We start from the raw sequence: 16602 nt of genomic DNA, 5'->3' as shown, positions 1-16602 counted from the left end.
TCAATGTTTATATCTTTAGGAGTAATGCTGATTCATTTAACTGTGTGTAAATTAATTTCAGATACACATATAAGCTACTCCTGCCAGGTGGCCAAACTTTGGAACCAAATTCAATCTGACCTCAAATAAACTCTCAAACTCAAAACAATTTCAAGCAAAATCTCCACACTCATCTCCTTAACTCTAAAGTGTACCCATGCTCTTCCTGTTGTGGTTATTCAGACTTCTCCAGTCCTTCTTTCAAATCACAGTTTGCTCTTTTAGAATTCTAGAATTTTACTCTTTTTATAGCTGTTGATGAAAAATCAGTGATCATGCAGATTAGCAATGTACTTCCTTCTTGACAACCTTGCAAACAGTCCTCTAGAGTTTTACAAATTTTAGTATTTTTAAATATTTTCAACTTTTAAATCGACATCTCTTTCTTTTCTTTTACTCATGTTCCCACTCTTCAACAATTGTCTTTCCCTAGTGACCTTCTTCACTGCAGCTCCTATTTTTAATTTCCCTTCTTTGATATCTGCTGCTTGTCACACACACTAAGACATCTAGTCTATACTGAATTTGTAATTGATAAATATCAAGTATTGTTTGTACTCTGAGGGTCTACTATAATCTATTTGTATTTTTTCTCTCAATAAGTATGATTTTGGAGATTATCACCATGGGCGTCCACAGAAAAGGGTCTTGCATGACCCTGTCAATCATTCCTGGTAGCCAAATGCAAATAAAATAATAAATAAAACATTCTGTTTCATGGTTATTGTTGATAAAACAGCTCTAGTACTCATCTTCATTTTAACATTTATCCCTGTTACTTCTGCTGTTATTCAAATAATTCGGCATGAGTTTAATTCATACGAAAACCCTGTACACATCAAGACATAATGTTTCCTTTCTACTTGCCTCCATTTTTCAGATCCTTCTTGCCTTCCTGCATACATCCTTGTATAAACATTCTGTGAGCCATCATTCCATTCCAGCACACATGTGCCATGCAGTTTATTCCTATCATATTTTCCACTTTATTCATTTTGTCTCTTTGTATGACTCCTTTTCTAGCATCTTCTGCAGTCTTTTTCTTTAAATCCATACGTTTCATCTTTGAGTGACAGACTGCTGTAACGTAAATAAATTTCTTTCTTAAAGTAATTTTGAGAAAGTCCATTAAAAACAATGAACAATATTTTACAGTAGTTACAAGGTGGCCTTGGATTTTGTTTCCATTGACAGTATAATGTAATACAAGCTCATTTGTCAGATCATGCTTAGTCATCTCCTTTGCATGTTTAACAAACTTAACTTTCACTGCAGCGGTCTGTTTTCCTCTAGATTTTCATTTCTCAATTAGGTTGTTGTAGCACTGCATATCTTTCTAAAATCCTACTTATGCCTTATTTCATTGTTCTGGTGAAACCTAAGGCAGTATGCATTTATAATACTTTTGGATTCATGGGCATATGTAAAATCTTTCGCTGTTTCTTTCTGTAGGTTTTCAGAATGTTAATGAGTATTGTCAAGCAGTGCAACAGTTTGTAGTTTCTTGGATCTGTTATATTTAACAGCATTGCCACATTGTTAACATCTGAAATGAAGTTTCTTTCTGTCAGTACAAGTTGTCCAGCCTTCTGTGGCATCGTAACTCTGTTCAACCTAATTAAATTTACCTGTAAATTGTGGCATATGATGAAGTGTATAACACAGTGCCTGTTGTTTCTATCACTTCTGATATATTTGAGCCATTTCTTAATAAAAATCTTTGTAATCCTTCAGTAAATTAAAACCCAAATAAATCTACAGAGTCTCTAGTGGCATCAGAGTAGGGTTAACATCAGGGTATGTCCATATACTTTAATGGACATATCCAGCATATGTGTGAAGCCTCACCCATCAAAGTCTATGGGTGCATCTCCAAGTCAGTCTTACCTTGCCATCAACAGCTGTAAGGGTCAAAAAGATGTCAGGACAGAGAAAACATAATTAGGTTGAGAATTATGTTAAGGAAATGTGACTTTCGAAGCAGTGCATCCAATGGTGCAAAAGCTAAGTAAAACGAATGCTTCAAAACACTTAGAAACTGTGCCCACTTTCAGCCATTTTTCTGTTTAGGCTTCCCAGCCATAATAACATTGGCATTGAAGCTCTTTATAAACAACATGACATAATCATGTGTTAATTTTTTTTCAGTCATGTCACATTATTAGGCTACCTTTTGATTCTAAACACTGACTGTTTAAGCAACAACAAGGCACTTTGAATATCCATACACAGCTTTGTGTTACCAGCATGTGAAAATGTCTTTGCTTACTTTTGAATAGTAAAGATGCTTTTTGCATCAAAACTAATGTTTCTGCTAAAATATTAAACGTGCTAACTGAATATATAAAACAGTGATCTGTGAACTTAATGTTTTACTTGAGGGGCCAAGGAGGCCCCCTCACCTCTTGTCATTTAATATAATCACCTCTCAATTTTTTATAAACAAACTTGATTTGATGTCTCCAAAAACAGACAGGATACTCCTACTACCTAGAAATATCTTTACAACATAAAACATCCTATTCAGGTAAACTATCTTAAATATATATATATATATATATATATATATATATACTATTAGAGAAGAAGTATACAGTTGCCCAGAAAGTTTTTGGTATTACTGTCATGCCATTAATAATGAACCTCCTAAAAAGCAAGATGAAATAATCATTCTAGAATCAGCAGGTAAAACAACTTCTGTTAAATGGAGATTATACACCTGGAGATTTTTATATAGATCATTCTATACACCGCAAATCATGAACAAAAGCAATAAAAAATAACATATATAATAAATGTAAATCTGAGACAAGCATTGACTGGGCACATGTGTTCTTTGACTGCCCTGAACTGAAAACATTCTGGGAGAAGATCAACAAGTTATTACAAGCATTATTTACAGATAATTTTACTTTAAACAGATCTATGGTTCATTTTAATACTTCCTTACCTAGTTTTGTTAAAAAAATAAATTTTCCCTTAATCTGGTCAGTACTGGTAATGGCTAGAAAAGTCATTACAAGAAACTGGATATCAGATCTCCCTCCGATTATTATAGAATTCAAGAATGGTATGTCTGACTTATGTCATTTGGAAATTCTGACCATAAAATCTCGAACAAGACAAACACATGAATATAATATGTGGGTTAATTTACAAAACTTGCTAAAAAAAGATGAAATCATACTATGAATTGTTATAATTATTCATTTTAAGGAAAGTTCTTTTTTACTTGGATGTCATTGTAAATACTTTAGTTGTTTTATGATTGTTACTTTGTTAATTGTTTTGAAAAGATTTCTTGTTAAACTTAATGAGAATATCAGTTTTATTTAAAATCAATAACATTTGTCTAATATATAATTACCTCTGCCACATTTCAGAGAAAAAGTAACTATTTTTTTTTACAAAAAGTCAAGTGTTTTACGTTTTTTTTCCTTTCTATGACAAACTCAAGAAAACATTGTTTTTGAAATACAATACTTTAGTCTCTATGGTTCAAATGTTTGTACTTAACAGAAGAAATGACCTTTGTCAGACTTCTGTCTGTATTGAATATGGACAAGGATGAGCTTTGTTTTAAATGGATGGGGAGTCTATTACAGAATAGTTGTATACTCTGAGAGATATACCTTTCCCTCCAAACCATTCTGTCGATGTTGCAGAAGACACTTAGATCTCTGAACCAAATATTTTTGATGCCGTTTGACTTGCTGATGTGCAGTAGGTCAGTCAGTTTTGGGTCAGAGAATGTCTCATATGCCAAACCCAGGTCACCTCTTACAGTCTATAGGATGCTGAGTATAGTGACAGGGTTTTGAGGTGGTCCATGTAGACATATTGTTTAGGCCTTGTTCATGCCCTCTCCAAATCAAGGAGAGTACCTCATTATCCCTTTTTAAGCCCAACCTGGATTACTGGATGGGAAACAGAAAATACACCCTTGGGGTCCACCTGTGTCCCTGCTGGACAAGGGCTTTGGGTGCTGACTTTTCTAAACATGGGCTAAACTCTTGGCTAGGCTTATAAGGGCCTCAGGGCCAATAGCCTAGTAACTTCCTATGATTCATCTGGAATAAATGTGAACAGACGTATGTTTGCTAATATATAAAGGCTGCATAAATTATGAAGTTTATCAGGAAAGACTGAATGTCCTGGTTTGCACATCTACACAAAGTTATGCAAAAAATGTTTTCTTTTACGTGTCCTATTCAATAGTTTTCCAAAATGTCCTCAATTCACATTTTATCATTTGATCATTAAATCTCTCCATTTTAATGAAATAGTTTTTGAACATTACTGTATATAACCATTAATATAAGTATTGCTTTTATATTATCAAAGTCATTTTATATTGTTCACTTTTTTAATAATTACTACACAGTTACTCATTCTGCACTGATTTATTGGGATCAACATGTAGTGCATTCCATTGATAGGTGAATGTACTTCTGTATACTTTTATAATATGTATAAACTGGTTGCAACAAAGTCTGACTGTTGCTTACTTCTTTGTAATTTTGTATTTGTTCCCTGTTCCCTTGAAAAAGTTTTTGTATATTCCTATTTAAAAATCTTAAGGTATAATCAGTAAAAGTAGTAATTCGTGCCACGAAACTGCCCCATAGAAGTTGTTTCATAACATAAATGACTCCTGATGATTTATTTTTTGTACAGTCATGTGCGACTATTTACAGATTGTTTTAACTCACATAACCACTTTTTTGTCACCTGCTGTGCCTGAATGACATTTCTGTTTTACTTCTTTAGGTTATTTCTACCGCTTTTCATGAAGTTGGCTTTTGCACATAAGAAAACATCTTTGCTATCTGTTTGTCTATCCAGCATGTGTTCCATTTGCATGTGTTTAGTCAGAAAGCATCTTTCCACTCAGGTCCTCTTTATGGGTTTCAGAAGCAGTTTTAAACATATATAACTAGACAGATAAATAATATCCCAAACTATAAGGAAGACCGTTATATTATGGCTATGGAATGACATTTTGGAGGTGTTCCTAAAGGTACAGCTTGTGAAGGTGTGTCCAGACACAGAATTACTGTTTCAGTGGTCTGGCTTAGCCCATACTGTTTCTTTTTTAAATAACTGACTGTTTTCAGCATGTGTTCTGGTTTTCTCCTTTATCCAAAAACATACCAAAGGAAATTTTCTAAATTTCCTGTGGGTGTGTGTGGTGGTTGTACATGTGAGGCTATTTGTAGTGCATTGGAATCCTGTCAAGAACTGGTTCTCTGCATTATAACTAGTGAGTGCTGTGATAGTTCATTTTTTTAACACCTTTGTTGGATTATCACTTGTGAGATAGACAAATTTACATTTATATAAAAGTAATCAAACTGTATTAACAAGTTCACATTTACAAACAATATACTTCACATATATTGCTATATATCATATAACCTAACATTACATAAATTATTCAGTTCCTACCCCCTTTTTTAAACAAGAAACATCTTTATTAAACCACTTATGACATAGGCAATCATATATTTATATAAATGAAAACAAACCACACCAACACAATCCTAGTTGCAAGCATTTTACATCACAAACCATACTAACACAGTCCCAGTTGCAAACGTATATCACTTATAATCTAAACAATAATTTTCAGTCAAACATTACATAGCTCATTTAAGTCCTGCCTACTCTTAAACCTTATTTTTCCCCTGTATGTATTGTTCCCACACTTCCCATTTGTTTCTATGTAGTCTGCACCTACCCTTTTCTAAATATCTCAGTTCTAGTTATTTTATATCTGTTACTATATTCACTACTTCTAATGTAGTTCGTTTAGATTTTGATTTCCATTTTCTAGTAACTGTTTTTTTAGCAGTCACCATAATTAGACACAGCAAGGCTTTACTTATGTCTATGCAATTCTGATTCTGTCATAGCTCAGAAATATCATCTCCTTCATCACACCAATTTGCGCACCCAAGCATTTCCGACAGTGCATCCCACAGTCCACCAACTCACAGCACTCCCAGAAAATATGTTCCCAATTACCTCTTTCTTCCCATCACACCTCCAGCATTTGTTGACTACTTGAGGAAAAATTCTCTGGAGTCTAGTGATAGTGTCCAGCTCCCTTCATTCCTGCATAGGATAGAAGAGGGCATCAGAGAATTAATGTATTGGGTGCACTTTTATACACAAGACTTTGTGTGCAAAAGGTTTAATCCTGTGAAGCCAGAAAAGTGGGTAGAATTACAGCACAGTCAAATTATTCATTTGCATGGTGAAGTGTAAGTCTTACAATGGAAAAAGTAATGATCTGAGCAGCTGTAGCGTCAGTATTTTTTGTGCAGGACTACAATACTTTCTCAAATGTGAAAAACACTGATATATTTTAATACATCCTGACTAAGACAAACAACAACAAAAAAAACAAAAACAGTGGTGCAGTGCGGATTAGAACAACCGGAACAAGATGAAGGATGTGATGATCATTTGCATAATTATTAATTTCACAATGTCCCAGCAGTTCAGAGTTGTTTTAATAAGAATGTAAGGAATGAAGAATGTGAGAATATCATACTTTGAGATGGTGACTGTTAGTGTTTTATCAGAACTAATCAACTTTGAGCTCATACTGTAAATTCCATTTTCTATCAGAGGACATATCTGGCATGGAATGTGTTGATATCTGCCTAACCCTAACTTGCAGTTGGTCACATGTCTGGCTTCAGCTATTTGGGCAACTTCTTATTCTTTCTGGCTTGCAGGTGGTTATAAATCAGTAAAACTAGCCATTTCTCTATTTTAATGAAGATGTACATGTTACCATAAAAGAAGGTTAACAGTCGCATTCATGGTCTGGGAAATATTATCTTGTGTGGTATATTACCCAGAAAAGATGCTGATTTTCAGCATATAGCCATCATTTAATGCATAGTAAATACTCATCACAATGTTATACTGGACATGTAGCTCTAGTCTAAGCACTTGGTCCACATCTCTCTCTGTCTCTCTCTCATAAATAGAACAAAAATGCAGAAACACATTTTAGCCAAAAATTCCTTCTCAGGGCATAATCTGTTCTGTTAATCAGAAACTTGTCAGGCCATTAACTCTGTCAGTAACACCAGAAATATAAACCAAAGCTGTAGTGGAAAGCATACCTTTATTGCTTTTGGAGAACAGAAATATAACAATACTGCCTTTCACTTTCTTCTTGGTTGCCCTTGTTGAGATGGTCTTTGACTACAAAGTGTTCAAACAGGAAAGCAGGATTCCTTATGCTTTGTGTTTAACTTTCTTTCCAGCATTTCCTAAACTCGTCCTTTTCACTCCATAAACTCATTCACCTGTCTCTAAGGCTGCCATGCCTTTCATGCATGATAGCATTACTTCTTCAGCTATATGTTCTCCACCTTGACCACAGATTTCTTCCCAAAGGTTTATTTCAGCCAGCTGTTGGATTCCTTGCTTCTGTGAAGTTGCCATATGTTTCTTTTTATTTAGCCTTTCTAAGTGAACTTTTAACTCAGAGATTTGTAATTAAAGAATTGTGTCAATAAAATAACAGTTAATAGGCCTCCTGATGGTACTGACCAACACAGCTGTACTTTTTTATGGCCTTCATCTGCTCAAACTCCCCTGGTGCATGCAACTTGAAACAGAATTCCAGAAGGTGTTAACAAAGTCCCGGGGCTCTCCAAGGGTTTGCATTGTATGTTATAATGCTGAGTCAGGCAAGGTAAACTACAATCAGTGGTATCTAGGAACATAAATGAAAGTAAAAATACTTTAGTAATATATGTATCCCAAGTAACAGTTGTTACAGTATCACCACTGCCCACATCATATTGTTTAAACAAATATTCAAACTCCAGACAGATGTGTACTAAAATCAATTCCTTATAGCAGTTTCTTTTTAAAACCAAAATATCTTTTCTGGTTTTGGGCAATGATTAACAATCCATCATTAATTGAAAGGCAGTAATCCATCTGCTGTACATAATTATTCTAATACAGCAGATGAATGACAGCAGTCAGTCTGCAATGGACTTGTGAGCTATGTTGCTGTTGCTAGACATCATAAATAGCTGCTCAGCTATTCAGACGTTGCTCACGACTGACTTTCTTCCTCTATCAATGCATTAATTTGTGGCTAGCTCACATCACTCACAGCAGTTAATGTTGTAATCTGAAGTCATATATAAGCACATCCACACACATACAGTTATACAAACAACACACACTGTCTACTTGTACATTTTGATGCATTTTTCAAACTTAACATCTCATTAACTTTGCTAGCATCTTGTATTTGTTGCAGAATGTTATTAATTAGCGTGGTTGTTACTAATTATTATACAGCTGAATACCTGATCTTTACAGCGAATGCTTCTGAAATAAATTTGGTCAGCTGTTTGCACGTGCATTTTGTGATTAAAAGAATAACATTTACTGAAATAAAAATTATTTCCAGTACTTCTTGCAAAGTTTCTATGGGGCAGTACAAATCTTCATTATTTCAGTTATATTTCATAAAGCATTTTAGCTGTCTTGATGAAACTTCATTACCCATTTGCTATAATAGCTCATGCTAAACAATTCCCATGCATCTATGAGTCACACCAAAGAACTAAAGTAAATTGGGCACAGTCATTGCTCACAACCTTTTAACAGTTCCCAGTTGTAGTCTCATAAAAATCATTTTATACACAGATATGTTTTATACCTTGGCTAGCATGGCTAGCGCCTCTGACTCATACCTTTGACTTGTGTTTGCTTTAGTATTGATATTTCTCAGGGATTCTGAAATAAGTTTGTCTATGAAGGTGTCCTTCATTGCTTTGGCTAGTTTTTTTTTTTTTTTTTTTTTTTTTTTTTTGTGGTGGGGTCTTTATTCACCAGATTAAATTAATTCTTTGTTTCCAGACAGGAAATTGGGTGGTAGGACACCCTGGGTAACAGTCTGAAAGAGAGGGCCTGAAAACACTTTTACAAGCCATGATTTATTAGCAGAATGAGAAAGATCCAGTGAATTACTAATACTGTATTCCCTCAATTATGGCCTAGTAGCCCATATTCGTTGTTCTCTGAATTTTTTTTTTTACTTATTTAATTTATAACTGGGGTGTTGTTGATTGTTTAGAAACAAATGTACACAAGTGATTTATTATGCCAAGTGCTTCTGTCTTCTGTAAATTTAAAGCTCTTCCATTGCCCAAGTCTTTCAGACCATATTTGTCTGCCTTGAGTACTGTTGGGTCAGCTGAAAGACTATGCATTGGACCTCTTTATGGGGCTTTTGCTGGTTCTGCACATTTAGTTGTATTTATCGGGTCTGTATTACCATGTCGAAAGACATGTTCACTGAACATGTCTTAACACAGTAATATCAACTTGTCTAAAACCCGAATGGCCGAGTCAGCAAATTTTTTTCCCAGGGGGAAAAAAAATCATTCGGCCCTACAGAAAAAAAAAACTCAATTTCAAACCCTACCATGTGGGAGCTTCACCCCCACACCCCCCTAACTAAATATACCAGATTGCACTACAGTGGGGAAAAGGGCAAATCTGTGATGATGGCCAATTGTTTTTCCCCCCTGGGAAAAAAATTTGCTGACTCGGCCATTTGGGTTTTAGACAAGCCAATATTACTATGTCGATTAAGACGGGTTAGGCGAATATGTCTTTTGACACGGTAATATAGACCTGCATTCATCTGAGCTACAAATTAATAGCATCATACTGATTGCTAAAATATTTTTTATTGTTTACTAATGTTTACTAATATTTACTAAAAAGCCATTCTGGAAGTTATGTAGATTTACAATGAAAATTGTAGAAAGTGAATTTAAAAAAATACAGTCAATAGCTCAGACAATAAATAGTTCAGCAGAATATCAGTTTATTTCAAAACCGAAGACATGAAAATTATATGGGGATGGATCCCCTACTTTTTAGACATATTGACTGACTTTATTTCTGTGAGCCAAAGTATAATATGTAGGTGTTCGTTGACTATCATTTCAGTGAAAGAGATCAGTATGGCAAATTCACTTAAAATTCATTTTGTAGAGCAGCAATTTATGGAAAACTTCATATAGAGCAAATTAACTTAAAATAAGGTATTAACCTCCTTCACTTAAATATTGTGCCCATGTAGTCATGGAACTGCAGTGAAAACAAAACAGAAATCACATAACATGACCCAGTACTAGCAGAACCATGGCTGACCTAGTACTGGCAGAAACATGGTTGATTTATCTGGTACTCTGCGCATTTCTCCAAACTCTCACCCCTCATTATTTAAGGGACAAAAAAAGTGTTAACTCAAATTTGAGGACCAGCAAAACAAAAAAAAAAGCTTCTTTGTGCTTTTCTGACTGTAGGAAGCTGCATTCTACAGTTACTACATGGTGAACTCTTCAATTTAGTGCTTCAGGAGTCATTACAAATGCACTATTTGTTACAGCTCTGAGTGCTCGCAAGTGAACACAAAACACATTGATGACGATCGTCTATAGAGTTTTACAGCTTTCTATGAATTGCTGTCCTAAGAAATGAATTATCAGTGAAATGGCTGTTCAGTGAATTTGCCATACTGATTTCATTTTCAGGGGAATGTCATTCAATAAAATTAATGGCATCAGTGTATATACATATATATATATATGTATATATATATATATATATATATATATATATATATATATATATATATATATATATATATATGTGTGTGTGTGTGTGTGTCTGTGTGTGTGTGTGTGTGTGAGAGCTTAAGCGTGTGTGTGTGTCAGTCTAAGAAAGAGCAGACACTGACACTTGCATTAGTATTTGCTTTTGGGGTGCAGGGATACAGAAGTGGCAGTCCCATTTTCTGTTAGTGGCATACATTTAACACTAATGTCTTGCAGCAATGAGAGTAGAAACCGTTCAAATCAACATCAAAAGCAAAATATTTCCTATCTACATTCAGAGTCTTATTTACCCTGTAAAGGATGCATATATCAGTATACGTTTGTGAAAATGTTTAAAAAACTTCTGGTATTCTTCATAACGTTTATTATTTACCTTCTAAAGGACTAAGGGAAGCAGTCTTTTAAGTTTGAAGCAGTCTTTTAAGTTTCTGTGGCTTCTAATGCTTGGTTTTTAGGCTTAGTCTGAATCTGAATGAGTGCTAAAAAGATTAATCAATTAGTTTTCCCTGAATTTTACATCATTATGATTTACAGGTTATAGTTGCAAAACAGCAGGTACAAAGGCAGGCTGAACTTATAACATACAGTATAAAGAGCAGGTAGTGTGAGGAATTTCTTTGGATTTGTGTTAAATGTTTGCCGCTAACAGAAAATGTGGACACCATTTAGTGTGCACAACCATATTTTGTATGGCAGTTTTTTCCCTTTATGAGCTCTGCTGCCCTATAATACGAAAGCTGTTAAAATATGACTGTGCTGTTCGGTAGTAAAGCAATATTCTGTATCCTGTAAGTATTGCACAAGTCACTTTGTTTTAAAAAGCAAATAGCTCACTTTGCACAGAAACTAATGATGCCATAACAGGATGCTTTCTAACAAATATATTGTAAGTCCAATGTGTTGTGTAAAATCAGTGCCATGAAACTCTGTTACTGTATTCAGCTTACAATGAGCCAATCAAAAGAAAATGAGATGTCTCCAGATACAAAAAACATGGACCATGTCATATAAATATATCATAAACTCTGGACAGTATTTCTGAAATAAAACATGTTTTGATTTGCTGAAGGCCATCTTTTTTTCCTTTCTTTTTTATGTTTATAACTTCCCCTTTCCCCATGGATAAATAATACAGACCACTTGTGGTGTAGGTTTCCTTCTTCACTAATTTGGAAATTAATACATTGCCTCATAGAACTCACACTTTTGTCATTTGTCATGATTTTATCACAGAAATATATCTGCAGGTCATTGTGTAAAATAAAATCCTTTTTCAGTCTTTAGCCTCCCCTAAGGTACCATTTGAGACCGCTTGCCCTACACAACTCAGACAATTTCCAGGGTCAGACTATTTAATACCCTAGAGTACAACTGACTAGTCATACACTCACAGTTGTCCAGTCAGTATTTTCAGTCACGTGTCAGGACGTTTACTTATTTTATAAATAAAAAGCTTTGTTAAACATTTCTGCCTATGTCACCTTGAGTGTCAGAGCTGTGAATTTGAGTGACAACCTGTACCTTTGATAGAGCAGATAGCACTTCTCTTGCAATATTTTAAACAAGATGAACACTGTTCTTCTGTTGGCTTATGTGAGTATGAATGTCTTTATTTATTTCATAACTGTTGTAGTACCAAACGGATTTACTTTAGTGCAGTAATGACAAGGTTCTGGTTTAAAGCAGGGGTACTAATGATCTTGTTGGCTTCCTATGAATTTGTCAGTGGTGAGAGAGAGGTGGGTAGGAAAGATGGTACAGTAGTCTGTTTACATAAAGTATAATTCAGTGACAGTGAAGACAGAGAATAAAATCACGTTATTACAGAGGTTTATTTAAGTAGCACAGTGAAAAGATGAAGGATATTAAAAAAGCTAAAAACACGCATAACAAATATTAGATTTGGTGGTGCTTTACACTTTCTTGTTTAATCTCATAAAAATATATATATTTTTTAAATATTGCTTTGTAGAAATGGAGAAAAATACAAATGCAACATTCTTTATCATATTCAGTGTGTACACTTGGGGTTAAAAGGAATATGGGAAGCCCATTAACTGCAATTGTGCAAGTCTAGTTCATGTTAGTTATTGACGTATTTCTCAGACTGTCAATCCTGGTAAAAATATGTATTTTAGTTTCTATGAGTTCTTAAGCGACGGTTAAAGTAATGCCATTTCTGCAGATTCCTTCTGATACCTGTCATGACTGACATTTTGATTTGCATTTTTTTCAGGATTAAAACATCTGATCCCACCACATGAAAAAACCTGGATCTGTTCCATCAGTTTGACTGTTGTAGCTTATCATGGATTTTGGGCAAAACGTAAGACTGAGGTCAAGAGGTATGGTTCTGTTTCTATACATTGTTTGGGTCCTGATACCAGGACAGAGCTCTGCCATGTTTGGTATATTAGATCTGCAGATTGATGAGGAACAGCCGGCAGGTACAATCATTGGGGACATCAGTGCAGGGCTGCCACCTGGCTCTGCTGCTGGCATGTTTTTCATATCCGAGCAGGAAGGGACTGGTGTCACCACAGACCTGGACATTGATGAAAAGTCTGGCATCATTAAAACTGCAAAAGTCTTGGACAGGGAAACCAGAGAAAAGTACAATTTCATTGCTGTCACCAGTGATGGACTGACAGTAGAGGTGACAATAGTAGTAAATGACATTAATGATCATGCTCCATTATTTCCAAAAAGCAAGGTGACATTTCAAATTCCAGAGCACACGCCCATTGGGACAAAGTTTCCTCTTGAGCCTGCATTTGATGCGGATAAGGATCAGTTCAACACACAAGGATATATAATTAAGGAAGGCAACATTGGGCAGGCATTCAAGTTGGAGACTAGGAGAGGGTCCAATGAGGTCTTATACCTAGACTTAGTGGTTAATAACATACTGGACAGAGAGAAGAGGTCTTCTTACTCCTTGGTAATTGAGGCATTTGATGGAGGGTCTCCACGTAAAAGTAGTTTGTTGACCTTGGATCTTGCAGTTCAAGACATAAATGATAATCCTCCTGTCTTTAACCAGAGTAGATATCATGCTTTGATCTCTGAAAACTTGCAGCCTGGTAGTAATATCTTGCAGGTCTTTGCAACTGATGCTGACCAGGGAGAAAATGGAGTGGTTATCTATGAAATCAACCGTAGGCAGAGTGATCCAGAAAATTATTTTGTTATTGATTCAAAGACAGGTATCATCAAGCTAAACAAAGTTTTGGATTATGAACTTAAGAAGGTACATGAACTGGTTGTACAGGCTAAAGACAATGCAACCCATCCTGAAATCACAACTGCATTTGTGACAATCCATGTAAGGGATTACAATGACAACTTGCCAACAATGACAATTATTTTCCTAAGTGAAGACGGATCTCCTCAAGTATCAGAAGGAGCACAGCCAGGGCAGTATGTGGCTAGGATATCTGTATCAGATCCAGATTATGGGGAATATTCCAATGTTAATGTTTCACTTGAAGGAGGAGATGGAAGATTTGCCCTTACCACTAAAGACAACATAATTTACCTGATCATTGTTGCCAAACTGTTAGACAGAGAGGAACGTGATACTTACGAACTTAGAGTTATGGCTACAGATTCAGGAACACCACCACTGAGAGCAGAATCTTCATTTGTTTTACATGTTATGGATGTCAATGACAACCCACCAATGTTTGACCAGCAGGTATATAGACAAACTATCCCTGAGGTTGTCTACCCTGGAAGTTTTGTCTTACAGGTAACAGCAAGGGACAAAGACCAGGGTCCTAATGGTGAGATCCAATACAGTATTCTACATAATTCAGAGACACATTCGAACTGGTTCACCATCGATCCTGTTACAGGTATTATCACTACAGTAGCTCCTTTAGATTATGAAACTGATCCCTTGCCAAAGTTAACAGTGATGGCCACAGACGCGGGGAAGCCTGCAATGTCTTCAACTGCAGTTGTTGATGTCGTCCTACAAGATGTTAATGACAACGAGCCTGTGTTCAGCAGCAACTTCTACAATGTTTCACTCAAAGAAAGCACGCCGGTTGGGACATGCTTCTTGAAGGTAAGGACTTTCTTGCTGGTTCTTCTGCATGTATTTTTTGCAACATTTAATACATATAATATGACTAACTTACTTTTTAAATAAGTGCAAAGTGATATAAAATATGAAGCTGTTCTGAACAATCCATTTAGTTTCTGTTACTGGATATTCGGTCAGTATCACACTGGTTTAATGTGTGTCTCATACTGTCTGGTCAGTAACCCCATATACCTTCCATATGTTCATTTCTACCCTGGGCATGCAATCCGAATGTGCTCTTTGAGAAAACAAGTACAATATATGATTATTTGTTCACTAAATTTAATGGCATCATAGTATAGCTGAGTGCTAACACTGGACTAGGTCACTCAGAGACCCTGTTATTTATGATGACATGTTGTGGGAAACTAAACATACCCTTTTATTGGTGATAGTTTGCCTTTGTAGGTTATGGCACTGAAAGCCATTCTTTAACTAAGACAGAATGCAGATGAAATCTAATACCTGTCACTCATAACAGCTAGTCGGGTGTTTAATTGGTGTGTCATGTAGACAGAAGTGATTTTGTTCAGTTGTTCAATTTCTGAATGAAAAGGAAAGAAGTTGTCATGCTTACAACCTATAGCCTATGTGATTATGGTGTCTGTCCTTTTGTTATATTATGCGGCATAGGTGACTTGTATTTAAAAAACCTTTCCAAAATGCATTTCATATACAATGGCAAAATCCATTTAATCTGTAAAGATTCAGTTTCTCCCCCATGTTCCCAGATGCAAGATGCAACATTACTTTTATTTTGTCTGGAAGCATTGCACATTGTAATACTAGTTTACAAACTTGTCTATTAACTGTTTGATTTAAAATATCATATGGCAAAAAAAAAAGTGTTCTTCACATGCTTTAGTTCAATTTCTTAGCAATAGCACTTTTAAAATTTCAATTAAATGTTTTTTCCACTTAGTATTATACCTCCACACAAATACATTAGCCAACAGGTTAGTGTTGTAAAGCACTGATTGAAATTTGCAACAGTGGGAACAGCTGAATAAGTGTGCATTCATTCATTCCCAAGTGCACAGACCATATGCAGTCTGACTGAAGACTTGAGTATTATGTACTTTAAGAGGGTGTTGAACGTTTCATTCTGCACACCACTGAATAGTCGCATTGTGAATTTTGGCAGTTATCAAGCATTTACTCACCAGCTTTCTGTAACATGAAGGTAATACAAAAATGCATTTCCTTTTCATGAAATATATAGGACATAATAGATATAGAATGCAGGTGTACAATTAACATAATATGCTAATTTACAAAATTATAATGCATATCTCTGTTGAAACTGTCTCCCCCCCTCATTTTCTGCCTTGTCTTCAGCTGATATAACCAGTTTTTATAGCTTGTGTGTTGCTTAACTCCAGGTTCCCTTAATTTTGACCTGTTAATAACAGCCTGCATTTAAATTGGAACCTGTGCACTGAGAGAGAGCCTTACAAGACTATCTGCAAATATATAGAGCTGAGTATATTTTTCTGTATTATTCTGTATTATAGATCTAAATTGTTGCTTAGATATCTGTTGTCTTACTGTTCTGCAAATATACAGAGATCAGTATATATTTTTCTGGTTTTATAAATTTGCACTGTGATTCCTCACATCTCTGTTGAAACTGTCTTCCCCACTGCGTTCTTGGTTGTAGTTTAAATTTGGTGTCTTTTGCAGTGCCCGCCCCACTGTAGATTTGATCTAGGACACTCCCCCAGTCCCATCTCTTTACCGCATTCTACCTAATAAACCCTTTCTGCACTTGCTTTTAGTCCTTTTTAATTTAAT

The 16602-nt window shown here is 35.4% G+C and overlaps 1 protein-coding gene across 1 annotated transcript in view; it reads left to right on the top strand.

Moving 5' to 3' along the window:
• Positions 1 to 16602, top strand: part of DCHS1 (dachsous cadherin-related 1) — a 935819-nt gene that overhangs the window by 22082 nt on the left and 897135 nt on the right. Inside the window, exon 2 of the mRNA XM_044072218.1 lies at positions 12955 to 14790. Coding sequence (XP_043928153.1) covers positions 13027 to 14790 — 1764 coding nt within the window. The 5' untranslated portion in view covers positions 12955 to 13026. The remainder of the gene's footprint in view (positions 1 to 12954; positions 14791 to 16602) is intronic.

The sequence above is a fragment of the Protopterus annectens genome, chromosome 5.part0 (genome assembly GCF_019279795.1).
Source record: "Protopterus annectens isolate FY-2018-M chromosome 5.part0, PAN1.0, whole genome shotgun sequence".
Taxonomy (NCBI): Eukaryota; Metazoa; Chordata; order Ceratodontiformes; family Protopteridae; genus Protopterus; species Protopterus annectens.
This window is presented reverse-complemented; position numbering and strand designations above follow the sequence as displayed.